Source organism: Loxodonta africana, chromosome 7, assembly GCF_030014295.1.
Source record: "Loxodonta africana isolate mLoxAfr1 chromosome 7, mLoxAfr1.hap2, whole genome shotgun sequence".
NCBI classification, from domain to species: Eukaryota; Metazoa; Chordata; class Mammalia; order Proboscidea; family Elephantidae; genus Loxodonta; species Loxodonta africana.
Genome location: NC_087348.1, coordinates 35444391 through 35467593, shown reverse-complemented (window position 1 = coordinate 35467593; position 23203 = coordinate 35444391). Strand labels below are relative to the sequence as shown.

Genomic DNA, 23203 nt, shown 5'->3' with positions numbered 1-23203 from the left:
TGGTGTATTGGCTGCTTCTCAGCATTTCGTAATCGCCACGTAGCAGTAAACAACGTGCTTTGAAGCCGATAAACTTAAGTTTGACTCCAACGCTGAAGCTGCTTACTAGCTGTATGATTTTTGGTGAGTTATTAATCTGAGTCTCATTTTATTTCTGTAATGGGGATACCTATCCTACCAGATATATGAGAACTCAAACTGACACAATGGGCTTGGCAGTCAATGCCCCCAATGACATTAATTCTCTTCTTGCTCCCTTACGTGCTGCAGAACCTTAAACTGGGCTTTGCTGTACAGCCTTATTGATTGCGACCTGAGCAGCCAGTTTTTCCATAAAGCCCAAGGGAGGCTGATGTTTTTAGTGGGCTTTTTTTTTTTTTTTTTATTGTACTTTAGGTGGAAGTTTACAGTGCAAATTCGTTTCTCATTAAAAAACTTATATATGAATTGTTTTGTGACACTGGTTGCAATCCCTGCCATGTGTCACCATTCTCCCCCATTCCATCCTGGATTTCCTGTGTCCATTTATCCAGTTTTCCAGTCCCTTCCTGCCCTTTCATCTTTGCTCTTGGGTAGGTGTTGCCCATTTGGTCTCATACACTTGAACTAAGAAACACATTCCTCATGTGTTATTGTTTTATAAAACCCATTGCTGTCGAGTTGATTCTGACTCATAGCAACCCTAAACAACTGCCCCATAGGGTTTCCAAGGAGCAGTTGAGATTCAAACTGCCAACTTTTTGGTTAGCAGCTGAATACTTAACCACTGCGCCACCAGGGCTCTGTTTGTTTTATAGGTGTAATTTTTTGGCTGAAAGGTGGACTTTGGGAGTGGCTTCAGTTCTGAATTTGTTTTTGAATAAACTTCAGACTTTTGATTACGTTAATAGCCTATAACTAAATTTTACAGAGGACCATAGGTATTGGGCTCCTATTGGATCTAAAGCTTGGATGCAGTAAGATTAAAATAACACGTGCTATTGAATGTTACTCCCATGAGGTATAACAACTTGGAAAAAAATGACTGGACTAGTACTTTGAGCAATCCCAGGCCTTGGTGACTTGCTCCACTAACACAAGGGGAAAACCAAGACCTGGGTGCCCCCTGGTGGTAGACTAGGTATTACAGTCAGACACACTTCTCAACCAGGGACAGGCAGGCGTATATGTGTACAGAAGCCACAGCATAAACATGGCACATTTTCCTAGGTCATCTTTACTTGAAGATTTTTTTGGGAAAAAAAGTAGGTAATGCAAAACATTTTTATATTAAAACAAATGCCGGTAATATTGAATAGAATACAAAATTTTACATTACTTTTTGAGACAAAGTAAGAGATATCAGAGACATTTCAAGCTGAGCTACTGGAGCTTCAGGCTGCATTCCTGAGCCCAGGGGGAGGGAGGGGACCCCTGCATGCTCACTCTCCCCCAGTATTATGAATGCTGCTGCTTTAAGGAGTCTGACAAGCAGCAAATTAAGTGCTTACTCGTTTGGCAATGTCCCAGGGGATTATTTAAATACGTGAAACCACGTCTTCTCATTTTACAGCACTTGAACCAGCTTTTAAAAGGCCTGAGTAAATAACAACTTTAGGCTTGAGGTGAATTTTATTTCCTTCTACAGTTATTTTTTCCTCCCATAAAGGTTTGTTAACGTGCCAGCTGAGGGTATGACATGCAAGGTGGTCCACAGCCTAACGACCCTGTGGACGTCAGTCCCCGGTACCAGAAAAGAGGTTACAAAAACTTTCCAAGGGTGTTATTAGGATAAAAAACAAACTACTTACCTTCCGTGACAACAAAAAGAAAACAAAAACAAAAAGCTAGAGAAAACAATTATATACAATCAGAACTGTGTAATGATGTAATTCAGGGACTGGCAAAGACATAGCTCTGAGAGAAAGGGGCAACTACTGTAGTATTTACTTTTCATATTTGATATGAAAACAAGAACTTCTTTTGGAAAAAAAAATCATCATACTTTCCAAACCTTGTGCATTCTCTATTCTTGTCCCTTCTTGAAGTAGAAGAGACAGGGGTAATCAAATGGGAGCATCTAACACGAGGCAGACTCCGTGGGAGCATCGACTCTTTCTAGGGTCTGCTCAAGACATGGGAACTCATAACCTCTTAAGTAGTTTGCCTTATTAGTTTTCTTAGGTTTTACAGAATTATTTCTATTTCTTCTTGGGTTTCTACTCTTCATTTTTCAAAATCTTAAATTGAAACTAAAATCACATGACAACTTTGCCTGTACCACTTAGGGAAATGAAACTTTTTTTTTTTCTGTTTAAGAGTCTGAAGCAAAAAGGTCATGCTTCAGAATAACTACAGGGGGGAATCTCAGTGGTAAATTCTCTGCGTGGGAAAAAGAACAAAAAAGGCAGACACCAAACACCTCCATTTTCCCAAGATTAAATGATTATTAAAAAAGCGCGCCACACTGTATAGAAATCAACATTCTCTCCCATAATTCTGTGCATCTGGGACTACAGAAATGTCACTGTCCCTGCCCCACATCTTCAAATTAACATTCTCAGGTCACAACAATAAGTCTTCCCAAAGGGGACCTTCCGGAAAAACAAGCTATTTCCTCGGCTCATATTTCCCTGGAAAAAAATAAACACAAATAAAGCACAGCGTGAAGAAGAGGTCAGCCAATCCAAATCAGCAGAGTGAGATTCAACTGGCTATGTCTCTGGGAGACGCGACTAAAATCATCAGGACAAAACTGGGGCCAACACCACAGAGAAGGAACTTGTATTCTCTGACTCAGGCTGAGCTCTCTGGCACTAAAAACTACAATTCGGCTTCATGGATAAGGCAAGAATTCCTTACTTAGACAGAATGTCCAGTTTGGACTGTGGCTCTGCCACTTGCTAGCTGGGTTATCAAGTGAGTCAGTATATGTAAAGTGCTTGGGACAGGGCCTAACACTCAGTAATGGCTAGCTTTTATTTATTTTTTAATGAAATGGCCAGGTCTCGAAGGGGTACTTATAAAAATCTTATAAATAAAATAACGTGAGCTTAACTCAGTGGACTCAGAAGTCAGACAGCCTGAGAACAAATCCCAGCTCTCCCAAATACAGACTGTGTGACCCTGGGTTACGTACTTGGAGTTACTTTAACTGCTCTAAGTTAGTTTCTTCATAGAGAAAATGGGGATGACAAATAATGGTACCTAGCCTCATTTGGTTGTTTGAGGATTACATGAGCTGATACACAGACAGCTCTTAGCATGATACCTGCCATGTACTAAATGGCCAGTCGAGATTTGCTGTTGTCTTAAGTGCTTCCAGGACCAACTGTTCCCTAGGGGTGGTGTGTTGATACCCTAATAGAAAGTAGGGAAATAACGGCCATTTTTCCTTTTAAATGGGGATCACAGCAGGAGCTTATCTAGTACAGGGTATAAAACTCAGAATGAAACCCGAAACGCTGGCATCAGGACTACGCTGAAATCATCCCAGTGTTCTAGCCTGGATTCGCAGCGGGGCCTGCTGGGCATACACGCTGAGCAAAAGCAGCCCAGCGGCACTCAGGCCTTTTCATTCACAGTTCAGGCTGCTAAAGCCTGGGCTCTGTGAACAAAGGCCTTTCTCATATGCATCACCAGTGCTGTAAAATAATGTAACAAAGAGCTTTTTTATACTTTCTTCCGCAATTCTTTAAAAAGTGCTTTCCACTCAAAAACAGCTTTAAACTGATGGTCTGTTTAAGTGATGCCATGCTAAATTTAGCTCACAGCCCATCCATTATTCTAGCCCTAATAAAGCTTTACTGAGACTGATCAAGACCTTCTGGTTGCAGATGACATACCTCATAGCAATAACAAATACAGTGAAAACTGCGAGAGCCGGAATTCGAGGGGACTGCCTTATTTTTCCAGGTCTTGCAAGTTTTCTACCTTTGGCAAGATGCAGTCTTACCATTTTTCTATCGTTCTCTCTTAGTGGAAGATACTAGAGTTTTCCTTCTCTGACAGGTTTCTACCTTACCCAGGTTCTGGCTTTTGTAATAAATTGGAGTCTGGACAAAATCATCCACTAACAATAGCCTAGAAGTAAGAGACCAGCTCTACCAATACTACTGTGACAAATAATAAACAACTTATTTCCCAGTTTCCTCACTGACATTGTGTGGAAACATTTGAATACATAAGGAGATTCTGAGGAGGTAAAAAAAAGGGGAGGTTGGAAAAAAAAAAAAAAAAAACAAAGAGTCTGAAATCAAGACCATCAATTTTAACGACCAGGACAACTGTCTGCCCAGACCCTAATGCAACTTGAATGTGGTGACTCCAATGGCTTCTAGGTCACATCTACGGTTCTTACTTCATTACCCCTGCTGATTTCTAAGCATCACATTTTACTAGCATGCCAGAGAGAGATATATGAAGCATTGTAAAGGGTGCAGGAATTGGCAGCTAAAGGCTGAGCCACGAGAATTAACCTGGGATTCCAGCGACATTAAGAAAACAAGCAAAAACAAAAGCAGACAAAGCGAGAGAGAGAAATACCTCTTTCTGTAGTATGCACCAACAATCTATCCAAGAAGTATATACAGGGGAGTAAGGAGGGGATCCACCTGCAAGGCTGAAATAGGAAAAAAGATTAGCTACTCAAAACATTCTCTCAAGAGTTTCAGAAATGGTTGTCAAAATATTCTGCTACCTAGAAGGCTCCCCGAGAGGTAATTTTCATTCTAATGAAACAAATCATACTAGAGCAGGGGAAAGACTGAGCATCACAAAAGGACGCTCCCCCCACATAGTTAGGCTTCAAATCAATGAACAGAAACTTCAATCACTTATGTATTTTCTAAAACATCTAGGTTTTTCACTTGGGGACAAATGAAACTCTAGAACAAAGTAATTATAGGACTAAAGAACAGAGAAAGGGGATTTAAACACTAATTGGAGTTCACAAAAAACCTAAATATGACAACAGATCTAAACAGTGGTGACTGTTTAGATATAACCCATAAATCACTTCCTCTGAAAAAACTGTGAGGAATAATAATAAATCTAACTCATCCTTCAAGCAGGTGCCGGGCTAATACGTGGCAGCTGTTCTATGAATCACAAACAGAATGTAATGTGATAGTGGAACTCTGCTCCCCAGCTATCTATTTGATATCCTGCTTGAAAACGACGACATGTCTAAAGGTCTGCTGTGGAGGGACTGTACTGGAACAGAGTTCTGAACTGTATCAAGAGGCAAAACTACTATTCCACTTGGGGAGGTCACTTGGCACTGAGAAGCTGGATATCAACAGAGCCCACTGCCACTCGCCCTTGCCAGCCAATACAGTGAAAGGCTGACAAACTCCCCACAGACCAAATTTCTTCTCTTTTTACAAAACTCACTTTCTCCATGAAACCCTCTAGGGATAACAGGTATAGGCTGTCCTTCAGTCCCTGACATAGCTATTGTAGCTTTCATGAAAAAACAGGTAAAGATTTTTTTAAAAAAAGATGTGAAAATAGAATAATTCGCTAATTATTTTGCCTTTTTGAGGATAGGGCCTATACCACTGGCAAGTACATACTATTTATAAGTACTTGAGAAATATTGTCTATTTATGCCCTTCTCTATTCCAAAAAAGGATCTGAGGTGGCTGCTTCTAAATATAAACTGATGTTATTGCTGCATGGGGAGTATAGACAGAAAAAAAACAAACAGGAAATCTAGTAGTAGCATCTACTGTAGTTTTCTCCCCCAGACTTCTACCAGGACTGCTATCAGTCAGGCAATTAGGCAACCAACCACCAGGAGGAAAAACACAAGGCACTTACCCACAGTTGTTGACAGCCATAAGATTAGACACAAGCACAAAAGGATAGGTCAACATGCTGGCAAAAAACTATAAAGTGGTTAAAAAAAAAACAAACAAAAAAAAGACGGCTAAGTTATCAGATAATTCCTAGTTCTATTTACTCTGTTCTTTCCCCCCTCTTAAAGTCCTAGTGCTGCGTGCCACTGTGGTCAGACACTCCAACACTGGTTAGTTCTCTCAGGGTCCCAGGAAAGGCTAAATTATACATTTTTGAGCTTGGAGAGGCTTCTTCCTCTTAACATACCAGCACAGTCAACATTCCAGCAAAAGGCCGGAAAACTTCTCTTATCCCGTGACTGGGTCCTTAGTCAAATAAAACCGAACTACATTATTTTGGAGAAGAAGTAAACACAACTAAACACAATGAAGCATTTCAAAACACCCCTGAAGAAAATAAGAAAACCCAAGCCTCTTTTGAAAGATGATGGAAACCACTTTAAAACTCAACTATTCGAAGACTCCATCTTTATGGTGAAGATTCTTTAACTAGGGTGAAGTTCTCTTATGTAGGAACAGCACCCCCTTTGAAAGCAATAAGTACCAAACCACATGAGCTGTTATTACTGTGACTCAGTAGTGAGAAGAGGAACTTGGGGGCGTTCTTACCTCTGACAGACATTAACTAATTTTAGGGAGACTTTCCAGCAAGACATCTGGATACTTTAAAGCGGTGCTGACACAGGCCAGATTAATAATAATAAAAAACAAACAAAAACAACCCACAACTATTCCTAGAAGATTAAAAGGATTAAGAAAACTCACTCCTGTGACAGCTTGGGAATAACTCTTCATTTCACTCATGGTGGAAACCTAAAACAGGCAGAAGACCTTTATGAGAAGAAGTGAAAACAAGATCATGTTAACAGTTAGTTGTCCCCACCAATATCAATATAGTCTATACCTAAAGTATTGGTCTGACAGCTTTAAAATGAATTCTGATGATAAAAACATAAAATATGAATTATGAGCATAAAAGGGCAGTGGTCAAAATCATCACTGTGATTCAACATTAACAGACAAATTCACATTAGGCTAAGATGGTTAACGACCAAATGTGGTAAATCTCAGGATTTCAAAGACAAAAGAAAATAAGAGTGGTAACCTTTTCCCATGTCCTGGAAATACAGTCCCCAGAAAACTGTATTTACAGTGTATTTACAGTATACAGGACAATTCACCACCTAGCTACCTAGCTTGGATCCAGATACTGTGGAGAAGATCATTCTCCACACTCAAGAAGTGCACAACATGGATTTAGTCATAATGTTTGGTGTGTTCTATTTCCTACCACGCTATGGGGCTGCCTGTATACAAAGGCGTCCCACAATTGTGGAGGCAGGGGAAACATCAATTCTAGGAAAGGCTGATTCTCAAAACCGCCCAAGCTAAGGTTTCTAGAAAACCCAACACAGGAGTCCCCTTCACACTCTAGGCTGGATGAAAACCCCTAGATACACCATAAAACTGTTCCTCTGCTTGATGCTAACCGCCAAAATTAGATACCAATAAAGAAGTGATCTCCTTGCGGCAGGGCTAAATCTCTCTGGCTTACTCTGCACACCCAGGTAATGACTCTTTAGGTGCGTGTCTCTACAGTAAACAACATGGATCATTCCATGAGCCTTTGAAAACTCAACTGATGAATTTTAGGCAAATAATGTGTGTCTGGAGCATAGAAGACTGTCATCTTGCTTTGAAGCTAACGTAGCAGCCAGCTGAATACAATAATGCCAGCACCAGTGCAGCTCATCAAAGTCATACCTACCCCACTGTCCAGTGCATAGGTATTGACGAGGTAGGCCAGTGAGTTACAGAGCCACAAGGAAATGATGTCCCCTAGGAGGCGAGGAATAAGACCCCTACGTGAAGAAACAATAAAAATAAGAAGAACCAAGGACTGTGATCAGTAAAAAGATAATTCACTCAGTATAAACACTTCTCAAAGAATTAGATAGCAAAATGCTATAGAGAACTGAAAAGACTCTGAGTACCAGAATCTGGCCCTCTTACCTAGTTTTGTTCTAGTTATTAGAGCTACACCTGAGGCTCATCTCTAATGAATTTTGTTCCCATTTTTAAAATGCAGGTCAGCTCTCTCCCTCTGAACTACGGCCAATGGCTCACCTTACTATTAGTAATTACATGGAAAAAGCCAAAAATTTGCCAGGTACTTTGGAGGAGAGACTTAAACATGGTTTTTGCTGAACTAGTTGATATTCATATTTGGCAGGGCAAAAGATGAGAACAATTACAAAATGGCAATAGCCCAAACACAGAAATAGCTGAGACATCAAAGGACATGTTTCCAGGGCCTGAGTGGCCTAGGTGAGGCAACATGGAACAGTGGGAGGAACACTATCCCAAGGACTGAAGGCCAGGGCTCACATGCCAGCACCATCATTTATCAGCTGCAAGACCAGTCACAAGTGAACTTCCTGAGCGTCAGTATTTTTTTAATCTATAAGATGAGAATAATAGCTGTCCTGCCTATCTCAGAGAATATTTATGATAATCAAATAAAATCAAGTAGGTGGAAACACTCTGAAAATTTTTAAATGCCCATTTAGTTAATAATACAAAGTTTCTGTTGTTAATCAAAGAATGAGGGTAGTAGCCTAAGTTCTTCCAAAGTGAATCAGAAAGAATTTAATATAACTATGCAAACTTCTTTCTCAGGATAAAGAAAATACATGTTAAAAGATTTTTCCATTTTTTAAAAAAACTAATTTTCCTCATTTTCTGAATATAATTGGGAAGTGGGGGGAATTTATTTGTTAAAAAACAAACAAACCACTCATTTCAAATGCTTTAAAAATCCCCAGAAGCAAAGGTCTGTAATCTTCAGAGCAAGACAGCTTAAATGGAAAGAGTTATGCATAGAATAGCACATCTGCCCAAAAGAATTAAACAAAGACTCACTGCCCTTACTTTTATTAAAACTTTCTGCTCACACAAAAATCACACACACACAAGTTAACATTTACTCACGCAAAAAATCCGAGTACGCCCTCTTCTCGATAGATGGTTACTATGGAGTCACAAAGTCCGCTGAGTGCACAAGAAGGACAGGTGAAATACATGAAAATTATTATGAAGATGTGAAAAAAATAATTTCAATGATCATTTTTGACAAGGTCAAATTTATATCCCCCTCCCTTACTTTTCTAACACCCCCTCACTCTGCAAACAGAGTTGAATCTGAAGAAAGAAATGAAGGTGCTATGACGTAAGCATGCAATCGCCTGGAGTCCTGGTGAATCTTGGCTTTGGTGTCTTTGCAGCTTACTTTGAGATGACTGGTAGGCTCCCAAGTCTGCCCAAGCCCATTTTCTTCTATTTTACTGTTTTTTTGTGAGGATCAAAATGATTTCAGATATATGAATTTGTTCTGTAAACTCTAAGGCATTGTACAAATGCAAAATAGTATTCTATTAATTTGGCTTCAACAGATCTTGAATACTTAAAAACAAAAGCACTTACCAATATTTGGATTCTCTGCCAATGAACTGTACCATCGATCTCAGAGCAATCACTGCAGAACACAGAGAAAGATTTTTAAAACTATGTTGACATACATTTTGATAGCCCTGGGGAAAAAAGAAAGTTTTTTGCACCTAAAGACACTTTGTTATCTGGATAAATTGGTCAAAAGCAAAGATAAGCAAGCAAACAAAAAACATGCAGGAAAGGCACTTTAGTGAATTCCCATGCCAACCTATCTAAGAGGTCAAGAGAAACCAAGGTGTAAAAGAGAGACAGGAACCAGACTGTAGTCACCAACTGCAGACATACCTTGGAAGGGATGTGTGACCAGGGTAGCAGCAGAACGAGCCATCATCTCTCGTGTTGTCTAGAAACAATCAACACATACTTCTGAAATCTAAAGAACTAACACCGAAATTCCTGTGAGAAGGAATGCGGGTTGATACCGCAGTATATAATAAGAAAGTGAGCTACACAACACTCCTGCCCTGGGGTCAGGAACGGCAGCTTGAATGCGACACAATATAATACATGATCACACCTTTCACTGGTGGATTTCATTGTTCTGTTAGAGTTACTTCTCAAAATATCTCTGCAAAGCAGGTTCTGTTATTTTCTCAACTTCACAGATAAGAAAAACAAAAGCAAAGGAACAGGGAGGGTCACCAGCAAATCCTCAGAGAGCTGGAACAGAATCATGAGGCCTGTATTTAGAGTATTAAGTTGCCAGTCAAGTATCAGGCTCTACTGACTCTGTGCCAACCAACACCTTAGGGAGAACAGAGCAGCTCTGATTTGTTTGTGGCCACAATCCTACAAGTGTGCCTTATTGTCGAGCTGCTGGGTTTATTCTAGTTTATCTCTCTAGTTCTGCACTCTGTAAGGAGGTAGCAGAGAAAATTAAATTACAATACTTGGAGCTGGATCCTGGAGCTCTAAGCGGAGCAGGTCTAGATGTCATTTATTTTTGCATTTAAACACTATATTTGTCAGTTAAGAGACCACGCCCACTCCAATGGTGGTTCTGAGAAGACCCTGTGGGGCTAACTAAAGTCAAGAAAATATAAAATGCTTATTACTGCACTCATCCCTGCTTTTAGACAAACTCCGTGAAAACTTCAGAGAACAGAGCTGATTCATCTGATGTATTAGACCTTTAGTAAAGTCTGAAATATATATTTTTTAAAAGGCAGCAATCATGACCTCATTAGAGACAATGAGACAATGTAAAGGCTGAGAAATAAAAAGAGTGGTTTTGAAAGTCAGACATCTGAAGTCAGACATGAAGAAACTCCAGTGGCAGAAGATGGGGGGGAAATGGATGATGAGGAACATTCCAAAGTTAGGTTCACTCATAAAAGATAAAAGCATTTCCGGACACATAATCTCTAACCAGCAATGGGTCTGGCCACTATCTTAATACTTTTGTGCTAGAGGTTTTCAACTCCATTAGAAGACTTCAGTAGAAACCTTTTCACTTTTTAAAGAAGAAATGAGTGAACAAATGAGTTTTCTACTGTCACCCTTTCTGAAATGCCTTTATCCCAAAGAGAGAGCACGGCTTCTCTTTATTTTACACGTGTAGCCCACACTAAGGTGAAGGTTTAATTTCATTTGGGAACTGATGCTGAGCACACAGGTCTGGTGATCTGATTCACAACTGCCACACCGCATACAATCTGATTTAGGGAAATTGCGTTGGATCAAATCCATCTCTTACCTCCTTGATAACTCGGTCAAAGGAAGATGAGCCGTCTCTCTGTACATTTCCAGATCCTAACTCCTGAAAATCCAAATCAAAGAAAACAGAGCTCTTGATGGTTTCAATGAGAACTATTAACCTAGTGGCCACCCCATGTGCCAATATTCATGGAGATTAAATGGAAACTGACTGCACAGCCCCACTCCTCAAGAGGACCAAATAGCAAAAACTTGCAAGGGGAAAGGGCCCACACACAGAATCAACTCCAACATACCTCAAGCTTCTCAGAGTCCTGGTAATGCTACAAAAAAAGGGGAAAGGAAAGAGAGGTCGATTAAGGCTATTAGAGTGCCATGTGAAAGAGGACAGAAAAGTAAAATCGCTGAAAGAAAAAAAAATTTTTTTTTCTTGGCCATAATCTCCAATTAACTTCTACTTCTCATTTAAAAAAAAAAAAAATATTTTTTTTTTTTCTCTCATTATCAACTGGAAATAAGTGTTTCTAAAGATGGCCTTGTTGCTACATTTAACATATTGGCCAGCTAGAGCAATAAGCGAATACGCATGAAAAAGCTTACTTGAAAACAATGGCAAAAAAAAAAAAAAAAAAAAAGCACCATATTATTTGCTAAACATACAGGTTTAACAGAAAATGACCCGACAAAAACATGGCCCAGGGTTCCTACTCTTCTCATTGAAAATGCCAGGCCAATACCAAATTAGGGCAAGATTCTTGTCTTCATTGTACAGAAGAACAGTGAATTGGTGCTAAGTCTGAACAGCTGAAACGGCCTCACTTTTCTTTTTGTATCATCTGTTTGGAAAACAAGCAAGAGGGGAAAAAAAAACCTTGAGAGAACATGAACACAGCCAGAGCCCAGACCATACCAGAAGAGGAAATATTTGTGGGATATTTTAAAAATAGGTAGGCTAAGAGAAATGAAAAGAATCAGACAATTAAGCTCCTTTATTACATAATAACCAGTTGTATTTCCTAGTCATACCAGATTAAAAAAATCAGACAACACTTCTCCAAAAAAAAAAATTACGTTTTTTAAAAAAAAATCACAGGCAAAAGAGAACATAAAGACTAAGCAAAGTAATGTCTTTTGGTCAAACTCCAGGTCCTTTGCTAGAATTAATTTTAATAGTTTCAGACCTCTTTAAAAATTTGTGGTCACTTCCAGTCTTTGCTTTTTACTCCATCAATAAAAATTATCTACCTATCTCTTCTACATTATTCTGAACAGATTTAATTCAATTCTTGTTCAGATATACAGAACTCTTATAAAGGTTAACAGTTTCCTCAACCCCCAATAGCTTTTTCTTCTTGATTATAGAAGTGGCTGCTGATACTAACTGTGGTACCAACCCTTTGTTATATTTCATTTGGCTACATCTGAAATCCATATTCAGGGTACCTGTTTACTCAAGTTTGCCTTAATTTTCTTTTACATAATGGACCTTGGTCTCAAGCAGTAATTTCATTTGTGCTCTAAATCTATACACAAAGTTCTCTGAGTAGATGACAGCTGCCTTCCCACAAGTAAATCTCACTTAAACACCCGTAAACAAAACCCGTTGCCATCGAGTCGATTTGGACTCATAGCTACCCTAGAGGACAGAGTAGAGCTGCCCCACAGAGTTTCCAAGGAGTGCCTGGTGGATTCAAACTGCTGACCTTTTGGTTAGCAGCCATAACTCTTAACCGCTACACCACCTGGGTTTCCAAAATCTCACTCAGGTAACGGTAATGTACTTTCACTGAGCCCAGAGTAGGATGTGGCTGAAAAAGAAAAAGCAGTTATCAACCCACCAAAAACAACGCCCATTAAGATACCATCATTCTGACTCATGGGCCACCTGGAAGGGTGCATCTACATTCAGCCCACAAACATGATAAAAAGAATAAAAACCCAAACCCGTGGCCACTGAGTTGACTGCAACTCATAGCAACCCTATAGAACAGAGTAGAGCTGCCCCATAGGGTTTCCAAGGAGTGGCTTGGTGGATTGAAGGATGAAACAGCCTCCATGTGAGAAGCTGACTAAAACGGACCTACTCAAATCAATAAAAGCTGAAGAAAATTTAAAAGAAATCAAATGACACAATGCACCGGGCAAATCTGCTGGAAAGTATCTGTTTGAAGTGTTAAAAAGCAAAGATGTCACCTCGAAGCCTAAGGTGCGCCTGACCCAAGCCAGGATGTTTTCAATTGCCTCATGTACATGGGAAAGCTAGACAATGAATAAGGAAGACAGAAGAATCATCAATGCCTTTGAATTATGGTGTTGGCGAAGAATATTGAATATATCATGGACTGCCAAAAGAACGAACAAATCTGTTTTGGAAGAAGTACAGCCAGAAGGCTCCTTAGAAGCAAGGATTGTTAGACTTCATCTCACATACTTTGGACATGTTATCAAGAGGGATCGGTCCCTAAAGAAAGACATCATGCTTGGTAAAGCAGGGGGTCAGTGAAAAAGAGGAAGGCCCTCAATGAGGTGGACTGACACAGTGCCTACAACAAACAAGGGGCTCAAGCGTAACAATGATCAAGAGGATGGCGCAAGACCGGGCAGTGTTTCATTCTGTTATACTTAGGGTCGCTATGAGTTGGAACCTACTTGACGGCACCCAACAACAACAAGCCAATTAGATGATGAAATTGTTTAGCAAAAGTATGATTTGCTCGTTAGTTGTTAAAATATTATTGAGGAAAATATTAAAGCCTAAAAAAAGTACAATGAAGATTGTATATAGTACTATTTAAATGAGCAGTTGGTATTTTTCACATCTGATACATGGTAAAGGTTAAAAATCTAATTTGTTAGCATACACTCCTACATTTTTTGAGTTATAGCACAGAGGATAACATAGCCTTTGGTGCCACTAGGGGACAGAATAATGAACTAGAAAATCCATTAGTCATATTCCCAACCACACTCATGCAGAACAACCTTCCCTGGACTGTTCTAAATGGTACAGAATTCTTATCCATAACACCTTTATAATATATATAAAAAAAAAAAATTAATAATATAGCAAAGGGCAATTCTGTTTGCAGAACCACTTCCCAAATACATTGTAATAGGCACAACTGAGAAATCAGTACAATCAAAATTATATTTCGAGCTTTAGCATCTGAAGTAAAAAGAACACAGGGAAACAAAAGGATCACTAAGAAACAAATGTCACTAAAACATCCTATGAAACATCTCAAACATACAGAAAAATTAAGAAATTTACCTATATATCCACCAACATTAAACAAATGTTAATGTTTCGCCCTTTTTGCTTAAAATCTCTTGCCTTCTTAAAATAAAATGCACAGATACAGCTGAAGTCTCACCTCTCAGGCCTCCCTTCTCCCTAACAGTCACCCCTATCCTGTAGTTGATACCTACATTGGTAAGGGTTTTTTTTAACTTTAAAATTTATAAAATCTAACACACATACAGAATAGTGTACAAAATACGAATGCACAGTATAATAAATGATTAAAAGACAAATACTCATAACAGCCTTAACCTAGGTTAAGAGAATTCATTGGTATTACCCCACTTCCCCATCCATGGTACCTCTCTCTCCCCTGTAAATAACCACTATCCTGACTTTTATGTTTACTTTGGTAAGTTTTTCACAGAAAACATTTTACTAGGGTAACACTAGAAATAAGAAGAAAATAACTGCAGGGGGAAAAAAAGGTATGTTTTAGTGAGCTTCCTTCCTCCTTCAAATAAATAAACGCTCAGAGACCAAATAAGCGAATGTATTTAATTTCTGCTCAGAATGACTAGTTCAAAGGAAGGTTATATAGTTCAAAATCAACTACATCAATTTGCAAGAATGCCCCTTGCTTCCAGGAAAGACCTAAGAATGGGTATTTCAAGAGAATGTTTTTCAGCGGGAAGAATGGCCAAAGTTATAAATAAATCTTTGAATTGCTCTTGATTAGTCAAACTGTAAATAAAGGTTATGTAAATCTACGGGAAGACTGATTTTCCACTCACCTGCAAAACTTTACCATGGACCACAGTTCCAAGGATTCCTGAACACAGTCGTGGAGTTAAGCCTGTGAACAACCCACGCTTCCCATCGATGCTCGCAATGTGTTGTGCTAAGAACACAAGTCAGAGATTTAAATTCTAGTTGGAAGAAATGATTCCATAGAAATTTCAAGGAAACATGCCTTCTTTGCCATCTTAAGAATTCTACTTTTTTTTTTTTCTACTTTGTCTATCAAGGAGCTCTGGTGGCGCAGCGCTTAAGAGCTCAGCTGCTAACAGCTGCTAACCAAAGGGCTGGCAGATGGAATCCACCAGCTGCTCCTTGGAAACCCTATGGGGCAGTTCTACTCTATCCTATAGGGTCGCTATGTGTAGGAATTGACTCGACAGCAATGAATTTTTTTTGTCTATCATAGTCTTCAATGTCATCAAATTCCAAATAAATCAAAGACACTTACCATAAGAAAAGAGACCAGGAAGCTGACATACTTGCCGCCCAAAAATATTTCGTCCTATTGTTGGAGGAAGAGGCTCATACCCCACCTTTAAAAACAAGGAAATATATCAACACTAAGCAATATTCCCGGAGTTCTGGTGGTGCAGTGCTTAAGAGCTCAGTTGCTAACTAAAAGTTTGGCGGTTCAAATCCACCAGGTGCTCCCTGGAAACTCTATGGGGCAGTTCTACTCTGTCCTGTAGGGTTGCCATGAGTTGGAGTCGACTCAATGGCAATGGGTTTTTAAGCAATACTCCCAAGAATGCATTGGTTGCAAGGTCTTGAATAAAGAACAAAATCTTGGTTATCATTTTTAACACAGGTAAAAATGTGGTGTATATTTTCCAAGGCAATGATGAAGTATCATCCTTGTCAATTTTTTATCAAATGATAAGACTGGTTTCAATAAACTCCAACTTTCCTTGGTTCAAGTCCTATGAAGTGAACCATGTAGCTGTGCCAGACTAATATCAAAGTACAAACAGAATAAAGGAACTTTGTGTTAGGAAAGCTACAGATTCCTGAGGAGGCTCAAAAATGTTTTTTAAAGAAAATTTAGGGCATTTTTAAATTTTGGACAAAATGAAAAGACATCCCCTAAGCCATCCTCAAATATCAACTGCATGTTTGGCTAACAAAACATTCAGAGGCAAAAGCAGATAGGGCTGGATAATTCATTTGTGAAATAATTGCAAACTAAGTTCACGTTATGGAGTTGGCGAAGAATACTGAATATATCACGGACTGCCAGAAAAATGAGCAAATCTGTTTTGCAATAAGTACAGCCAGAATGTTTCTTAGAAGCAAGGAAGGCGAGACTTCACCTCATATACTTTGGACATGTTATCAGGAAGGACCAGTGTCTCTGGAGAAGGACATCATGCTTGGTAGAGGATCAGTGAAAAAGATGAAATGGACTGATAGTGACTACAACAATGGGCTCAAACACAGCAACAATTGTGAGCATGGCACAGGACTGACCGGGCAGTGTTTTGTTCTGTTGTACAGAGGGTCTCCATGAGTGGGAACTGACTGGATGGCACCTAACAATGCAACAACGTAACTTCATGTTAAATGGATGGACTATCACTAGCAATTAATGAAGGCCATTTTAGAGTTCACGGTTATAATTTTATTTCTAGAATATATTCAGGATTTTTAGTGCCAAAGGGATGCTCGAGAGAACGATGCTGTTGGACATAGCTTTGGCTCTATTGCTATGATTCTTAACTTGTTCGATTAACTTGTCTAAGCTGTCTGAAAGTGCTGTGCGACTGTTTTTAAAACTGGGTACCTGGGAATTTCATCAAAACCTCTGACAAACTTGACAACACATAGATGTTGTGAAATCAGGATTGGGGATATGCAAGTTTTGAGACAAGAACTCTGTCACTATAAAATTCTGGCTCCAGGAGAAGTATTGGCATCATACCAGATGTCCCGCAAAATGCTGTTGTCTGATGCTACCCAGCTCTAAATGTGCCAATTCTCTGTTTTAGATGCCATACATACTACATTTCAATCAGTCTTAGTGCTGGATTCAAATAATTTATTTTAGAACAGCCTTTTCCATATGGAATCTGAATCCACATAGGTCAAATCAGCAACAATCTGGATTAACATCAACTCAAGAATATGAAATGTGACCCTCCCTGGTGTCCTGTGAATTTTTGACAGAAAGGTGGACTGTGAGGTCCTTGAGGACAAAGGTTCCAAGAAAACTGCCCCATTCCCTGGCACAACGCCTGACATATTTATGGCAACTCTCAATGAAGTTTTAAAGAATGAATGACATGCCCATCACGGAAAAAATTTAGAAAAGCAACTGAAAATACTACCTGGCAGTCTATCATCAGCAAAAACCTGACCTACTAGCCTGTGAATATGAAACACCATCTAAGAATTATTTTACAGTATATTAGAAACTAACACCTATGCTTAAATATGATTTTCAGTGTCATGAGCCACATGGGTGGTTGCTTGAGAGTGCTCGATGGATTCTTCCAAAATTTGTCTCAGCAACCACTTCATTATTACTTCTGAATGAGCCTCTTGTGTTGATCTGGGTATCTGGTCTTAAAATCTCTGAACAGAATAGCAGCAAAAAACAAACCAAAATAAAAAACAAGAAGGGGGTAATAAAATGTTGGCTTTATGGGCTTGAACTTCCCCTTGAATTTAAAATGTCTTCAAATGAATAGTCTACGTCTAGCGTTTGGGATTTTTTGGCGGGGGGAGGAGCGGGGAGAGAAGAGATGAATGCTAATTTCAGAGGGGGCGAAAGGTGAGGGTGGGGAAGTCCTCAGTGGCGACCAGCCAGAATCAACATCAGGGAAGAAACAACAAAGTTCAGGGAAGCCACCGGGCAGAGCGGGATGGCAGTTGGCTATGGGAGAGGGAGCTGGCCTCACCGCTTGGCGGGGAGGAGAGCTCGTGAAGGCCCTCGAGAGGAGTCGCGGACGGTGGACGCTGGCCCTGCGGGGAAGGTCGGGGCAGCAGAGAAGGTGCGGCACCTCGGGAGACTGAAGGCCCGGGAAGGCTGGACCCGATCCTCAGGCGCTGGGGGTAGCGGCGACCCGACAGGGTGCCGGGCGGGGAAGAGAATGGCGACGACTCATACCTGGATGAGCACCTTCACGTACATGAACGGCTGGGACAGGATGGTGATACCGGAGCCCAGGAGCATATGACTGGCCGCGTCCGCCATGATGGCACCCGCGGACGGATGGACAGACCGACGGAACCACCAAGCTACTGAGCCGGTCCCAGATCACGTGCCAGGGCCGCCGGCTTCACTGGCCGGCCCGCGGCGCGCGCTCACGCAAGCACCGGTGCGCGCCTGCCCGCCCAGTCTCCGCCCACCGCCCCGCCCAGAGAAACGGCGGGCGCTCGCGAGCGGGCGCTGGGGTCGGGGCGGGGCTCATGGGCGGGCGGTACATGCGCAGTATAGTGGGATCCGTGCCCTCCACCAGGAAAGACAGTTTCTCTTGCGCATGCTTAGGCCGAAAGCGTCCGCAAGGAGAATGGGCGTGGCAGTGGCTTGTGTGTGACCCTGGCGGCCGAGGAAGGGTCGGAGAAATAAAAAGAATTTTCGGGGATTCTTCCTTATGCTACGCCTCTGCACTTGCCCTTTGGGCCTAATCAACATAAGTTCCAAAGGATATTCAGCGTCAAAGCGATAACAGCCTAACGCCCTACAAAAATCTAGTTACTTCAGAAAGAACAATGCATCCATCTGCGGGTTGCCATTCATTCATTCAATTAGTATCACCTCAGACGCTTTCCCTGACAACTTTGCCTAAATTTTCCTACCCCTTATTTCCTACGCCGGCACTGTAGCACATTTCACTCTCTGACGTTGTTTTTCCACTCCAGTAGAATGTAAGTCTGTGAGTTCAGGACTCAGTGACAGTCTTTGTTCACTGTTGCATTTCCAGTGACTAGCACATATTAGGAGCCCTGGTGGTGCAGTGGTTAAGAGATCAGCTGCCATCTGAAAGGTCGGCAGTTCAAATCCACCAAACCGCTCCTTGGAAACCCTATGAGGCAGTTTTACTCTGTCGCAGAGGGTCGCTATGAGTCGGAATGTGTTTTTTGGCACATACTGGGTACTCAAAAAATTTTATCGCATAAATGAACAATTCTTGACTGCCCAGCATGCTAGAGGCTGTTGTTAGTTGCCTTCGAGTGGATTCCAACTCATAACGACCGTATGTGACAGTAGGGTTTTCTAGACTTTCATCTTTATGGAGCAGCTCGCCAGGTCTTTGTCTCACGGAGCCCCTGGGTGGGTTCAAACCGCCACTCTTTCCGTTAGCCAAGCACTTAACCATTTGCTCCATCAGGGCTCCTTGGCTAGAAGCTAGTACAGGCAAAAATGAAAAAGGTATTGTCTTTGCCCTTCCTCCCCCAGCTCACGTGTTCTATGTTAGACATTTAGTGAAGCAGAGTGTGGCACAGAGAATGAAACCCTGAGAGAAGACTTGCATTTGGATCCTGGCTCTTACTTTTTATCCCAATGGTTGTCATTATCCAAGTGAGAAGTCATTTCATCCTCTATGATTTTCAGTTTTTATATCTAAAGCAGAGAACACCAGAAAGATGTTTAGTCATGTTTTATTGACTATGCAAAGGCATTCAACTGTATGGATCATAACAAATTATGTATAACATTGTAAAGAATGGGAATTCCAGAACACTTAATTGTGCCTGTGCGGAATCTGTACTTAGACCAAGAGGCAGCCATTCAAACAGACTGAGGAAATACTGCGTGGTTTAAAGTCAGGAAAGGTGTGCATCAGGGTTGTATCCTTTCACCAGACTTAGTCTATATTCTGAGCAAATAATCCAAGAAGCTGAACTATATAAGAAGAACAGGGCATCAAGATTGGAGGAAGATTCATTAACAACCTGTGATATACAGATTACTCAACCTTGCTTACTGAAAGTGAAGAGGACTTGAAACACTTACTGATGAAGATCAGAGACCACAGCCCTCAGTATGGATTGCACCTCAACATAAAGAAAACAAAAATCCTTACAACTGGACCAATAAGCAACATCATGATAAATGGAGAAAATATTGAAGTTGTCAAGGATTTCATTTTACTTGGATCCACAATCAACACCCATGGAAGCAGCAGTCAAGAAATCAAACGATGTATATTATGCATTCGGCAAATCTGCTGTAAAACACCTCTTTAAAGTGTTAAAAAGCAAAGAAGTCACTTTGAGGACTAAGGTGTACCTGACCCAATCTATGGTATTTTAATTACCACATATGTATGTGAAAGCTGGACAATGAATAAGGAAGGCCAAAGAAGAATTGATGCCTTTGAATTATGGTGTTGGTGAAGAATATTGAATATACTATGGACTGCCAGAAGAACGCACAAATCTGTCTTGGAAGGAGTACAGCCAGAATGCTCCTTAGAAGCAAGGATGGCGAGGCTTCGTATTGCTTACTTTAGACATATTATTAGGAAGGACCAGTCCCTGGAGGCTATCATGCTTGATAAAATAGAGGGGTCAGTGAAAAAGAGGAAGACCCTTAACAAGATGGATTGACACAGTGGCTGCAACAATGGGTTCAAACATAGCAACAATCGTGAGGATGGCACAAGACTGGGCAATGTTTCCTTCTAATGCACATGGGGTTGCCGTGAGTTGGAACCAACTTGATGGCACCTAACAACAACAACAACATATCTAAATTTATGGACAATAAAAGTGGCTCTAGAAGACAAAGTAGTATAATGACATATGCAAAGACCTGGAGTTAGAAAATCAAAAGGGAAAAACACACTCGGCATTTCTCAAGCTGAAAAAAACTGAAGAAAAAATTCAATCCTTGAGTTGCAATATTGAAGGATTCTGTGGGCAAAAAATTGAATGACTCGGAAACATCAAAAAAAGATGAAAGGAATACACAGAGTCACTGTACCAAAAAGAATTGGTCGACATTCAGCCATTTCAGGAGGTAGCATATGATCAAGAACCGATGATACTTAAGGAAGAACTCCAAGCTGCACTGAAGCCATTGGTATAAAACAGGGCTACAGGAATTGACAGAGTCACAAGATGTTTCAACAGACAGATGCAGAAATTATAAAATAATATCATTAATATTACCCAGAAAACCCAGACCCGTGCAAGTTAAATTTTGCTGAAGATAATTCAAAAGTGGTTGCAGTAATACATTGACAGGGAACTGCCAGAAATTAAAGCTGGAGTCAGAAGAGGACGTGGAAGAAGGGATATCATTGCTGATGTCAGATGAATCTTGGCTGAAGGCAGAGAATACCAGAAAGATGTTAAGTCATGTTTTATTGACTACACAAAGGCATTCAACTGTGTGGATCATAACAGATTATGGGTGATGTTGTGAATGGGAATTCCAGAACACTTAATTGTACTCATGTGGAACCTGTACACAGAACAAGAGGCAGTCAGTCATTCAAACAGAACAAGGGAATACTGCATGTCTTAAAATCAGTAAAGGTGTGCATCAGGGTTGTATGCTTTCACCATACTTATTCAATCTGTATGCTGAGCAAATAACCCAAGAAGCTGGACTGTATGAACAATGAAGCATTAGGATTGGATGAAGATTCATTAAGAACTTGTGATATGCAGATGACACAACCTTGCTTGTTGAAAGTAAAGAGAACTTGAAGCACTTAATGATGAAGATGAAAGACTAGAGCCATCAGTACGGATTACATCTCAACATAAAGAAAACAAAAATCTTCACAACTGGACCAATAAGCAACATGATGATAAATGGAAAAAAGATTGAAGTTGTCAAGGATTTCATTTTGCTTGGATCCACAATCAACACCCATGGAAGCAGCAGTCAAGAAATCATACAACGTATTGCATTGGGCAAATCTGCTCCAAAAGACCTCTTTCAACTATTAAAAAGCAAAGATGTCACTTTGAGGACTAAGGTGCATCTAACCCAAGCCTTGGTATTTTCAATTGCCTCATATGCGTGTGAAAGCTGGAAAATGAATAAGAAAGACTGAAGACAAATTGGTGCCTTTGAACTATGGTTGGTGAAGAATATTGAATATACCATGGACTGCCAGAAAAATGAACAAATCTGTCTTGAAAAAAGTATACCCAGGATACTCCTTAGAAGCAAGGATGGTGAGACATCGTCTCACTTTGGACATGTTATCAGGAGGGACCAGTGCCTGGAGAAAGACATCATACTTGGTAAAGTAGAGGGTCATCAAAAAAGAGGAAGGACCTCAAGGAGATGGATTGACACAGTGGCTGCAACAACGGGCTCAAACATAGCAACGGTTGTGATGATAACTCAGGACTAGGTAGTGTTTTTTTCTCTTGTAGGCAAGGTTTCTATGAGTTGGAACTGACTCTATGGCACCTAACAACAACAACCACTACTATTACCTCTCAGGGTTATTATAAGCATTAAGTCATGTATAGGGAAGGATTTTTTTTTTTTAATTTGTACATTAAAACACAAATGTTAGTTTTATTTAGTATTGTCCTGTACTCAGCATGGTGCTAGGTGATATTGGGAGGCAGTTTATAGGGTAGGAGTGCGGCTTTGAAGGCCAGTGGACCTGGTCCAAACTCCAACTCCACCAATTATTAACTATGTGGCCTCAGGCAGATTACAGGACCTCTTTGAAACTCAGACCTCAAAGTATAGTAATGTCTACTCCATATGGCTGTTGTGAGGGTTGAAAGAAATAATGCACCTACCCAGTTTGGCACAAAAATATAATAGTGAATTGTAGCTTTCAGAGTTATAAGAAACTTTCAGGTTGCTTACAACTAAGTCCAGAAACTTTTTAGACATCAATGCAAGCGGGAGCAGAGAGGCTCTTTAACAAGAGGACTCTTTATTCATGGATTTGTGTATTGGTGGTGCCTGTGCCTTACTGACGCCTGTGGCACTGAGGGGCACAGAGACTGCTGCAAGGGTGGATTGTTGGGGAGGATGTGGGCTGTACCACCAGATTCTCCAATGGTGGAGGGCAGAAGCTGCCAATGACATTTTGGGAGGAAACTGCAGAGGGAAAGTAACTGAAGTCAGTAGCACAGATAAGAGAGGTGCAGAAGGTACACTGCTGATATGTACATTTGCACAGGCTGTGCACTAAACAACTGTACGGGGTACCAGTCACAAAAACTC

At 40.5% G+C, this 23203-nt stretch overlaps 1 protein-coding gene across 1 annotated transcript; it reads right to left on the bottom strand.

Annotated features, from left to right (window-relative positions):
• Window positions 1-355: 355 nt before the first annotated feature.
• Window positions 356-18329, bottom strand: MTCH2 (mitochondrial carrier 2). Its single transcript, XM_003412236.3, has 13 exons — window positions 18155-18329; window positions 15497-15581; window positions 15042-15148; window positions 11303-11329; window positions 11047-11109; window positions 9636-9693; window positions 9324-9375; window positions 8832-8891; window positions 7609-7702; window positions 6606-6653; window positions 5803-5870; window positions 4525-4600; window positions 356-2612 (listed from the first exon to the last, which is right to left on the bottom strand). The coding sequence occupies exons 1-13, from the start codon at window positions 18239-18241 to the stop codon at window positions 2526-2528; spliced, it is 912 nt and encodes a 303-aa protein (XP_003412284.1). The 5' UTR covers window positions 18242-18329; the 3' UTR covers window positions 356-2525.
• Between the last annotated feature and the right edge of the window lie 4874 nt (window positions 18330-23203).

What these genes read in the sequence shown, in the direction of transcription:
- MTCH2 (XM_003412236.3), bottom strand. Translation starts at nt 18,241, where the DNA reads ATGGCGGACGCGGCCAGTCATATGCTCCTGGGCTCCGGTATCACCATC. An exon ending in TCCTGGTCTCTTTTCTTATG is followed by an intron (nt 15,149 to 15,496) that starts GTAAGTGTCTTT and finishes TTGTGTTCTTAG; the next exon opens with CACAACACATTGCGAGCATC. An exon ending in GGTGCATACTACAGAAAGAG is followed by an intron (nt 2,613 to 4,524) that starts GTATTTCTCTCT and finishes ATTTTTTTCCAG; the next exon opens with GGAAATATGAGCCGAGGAAA.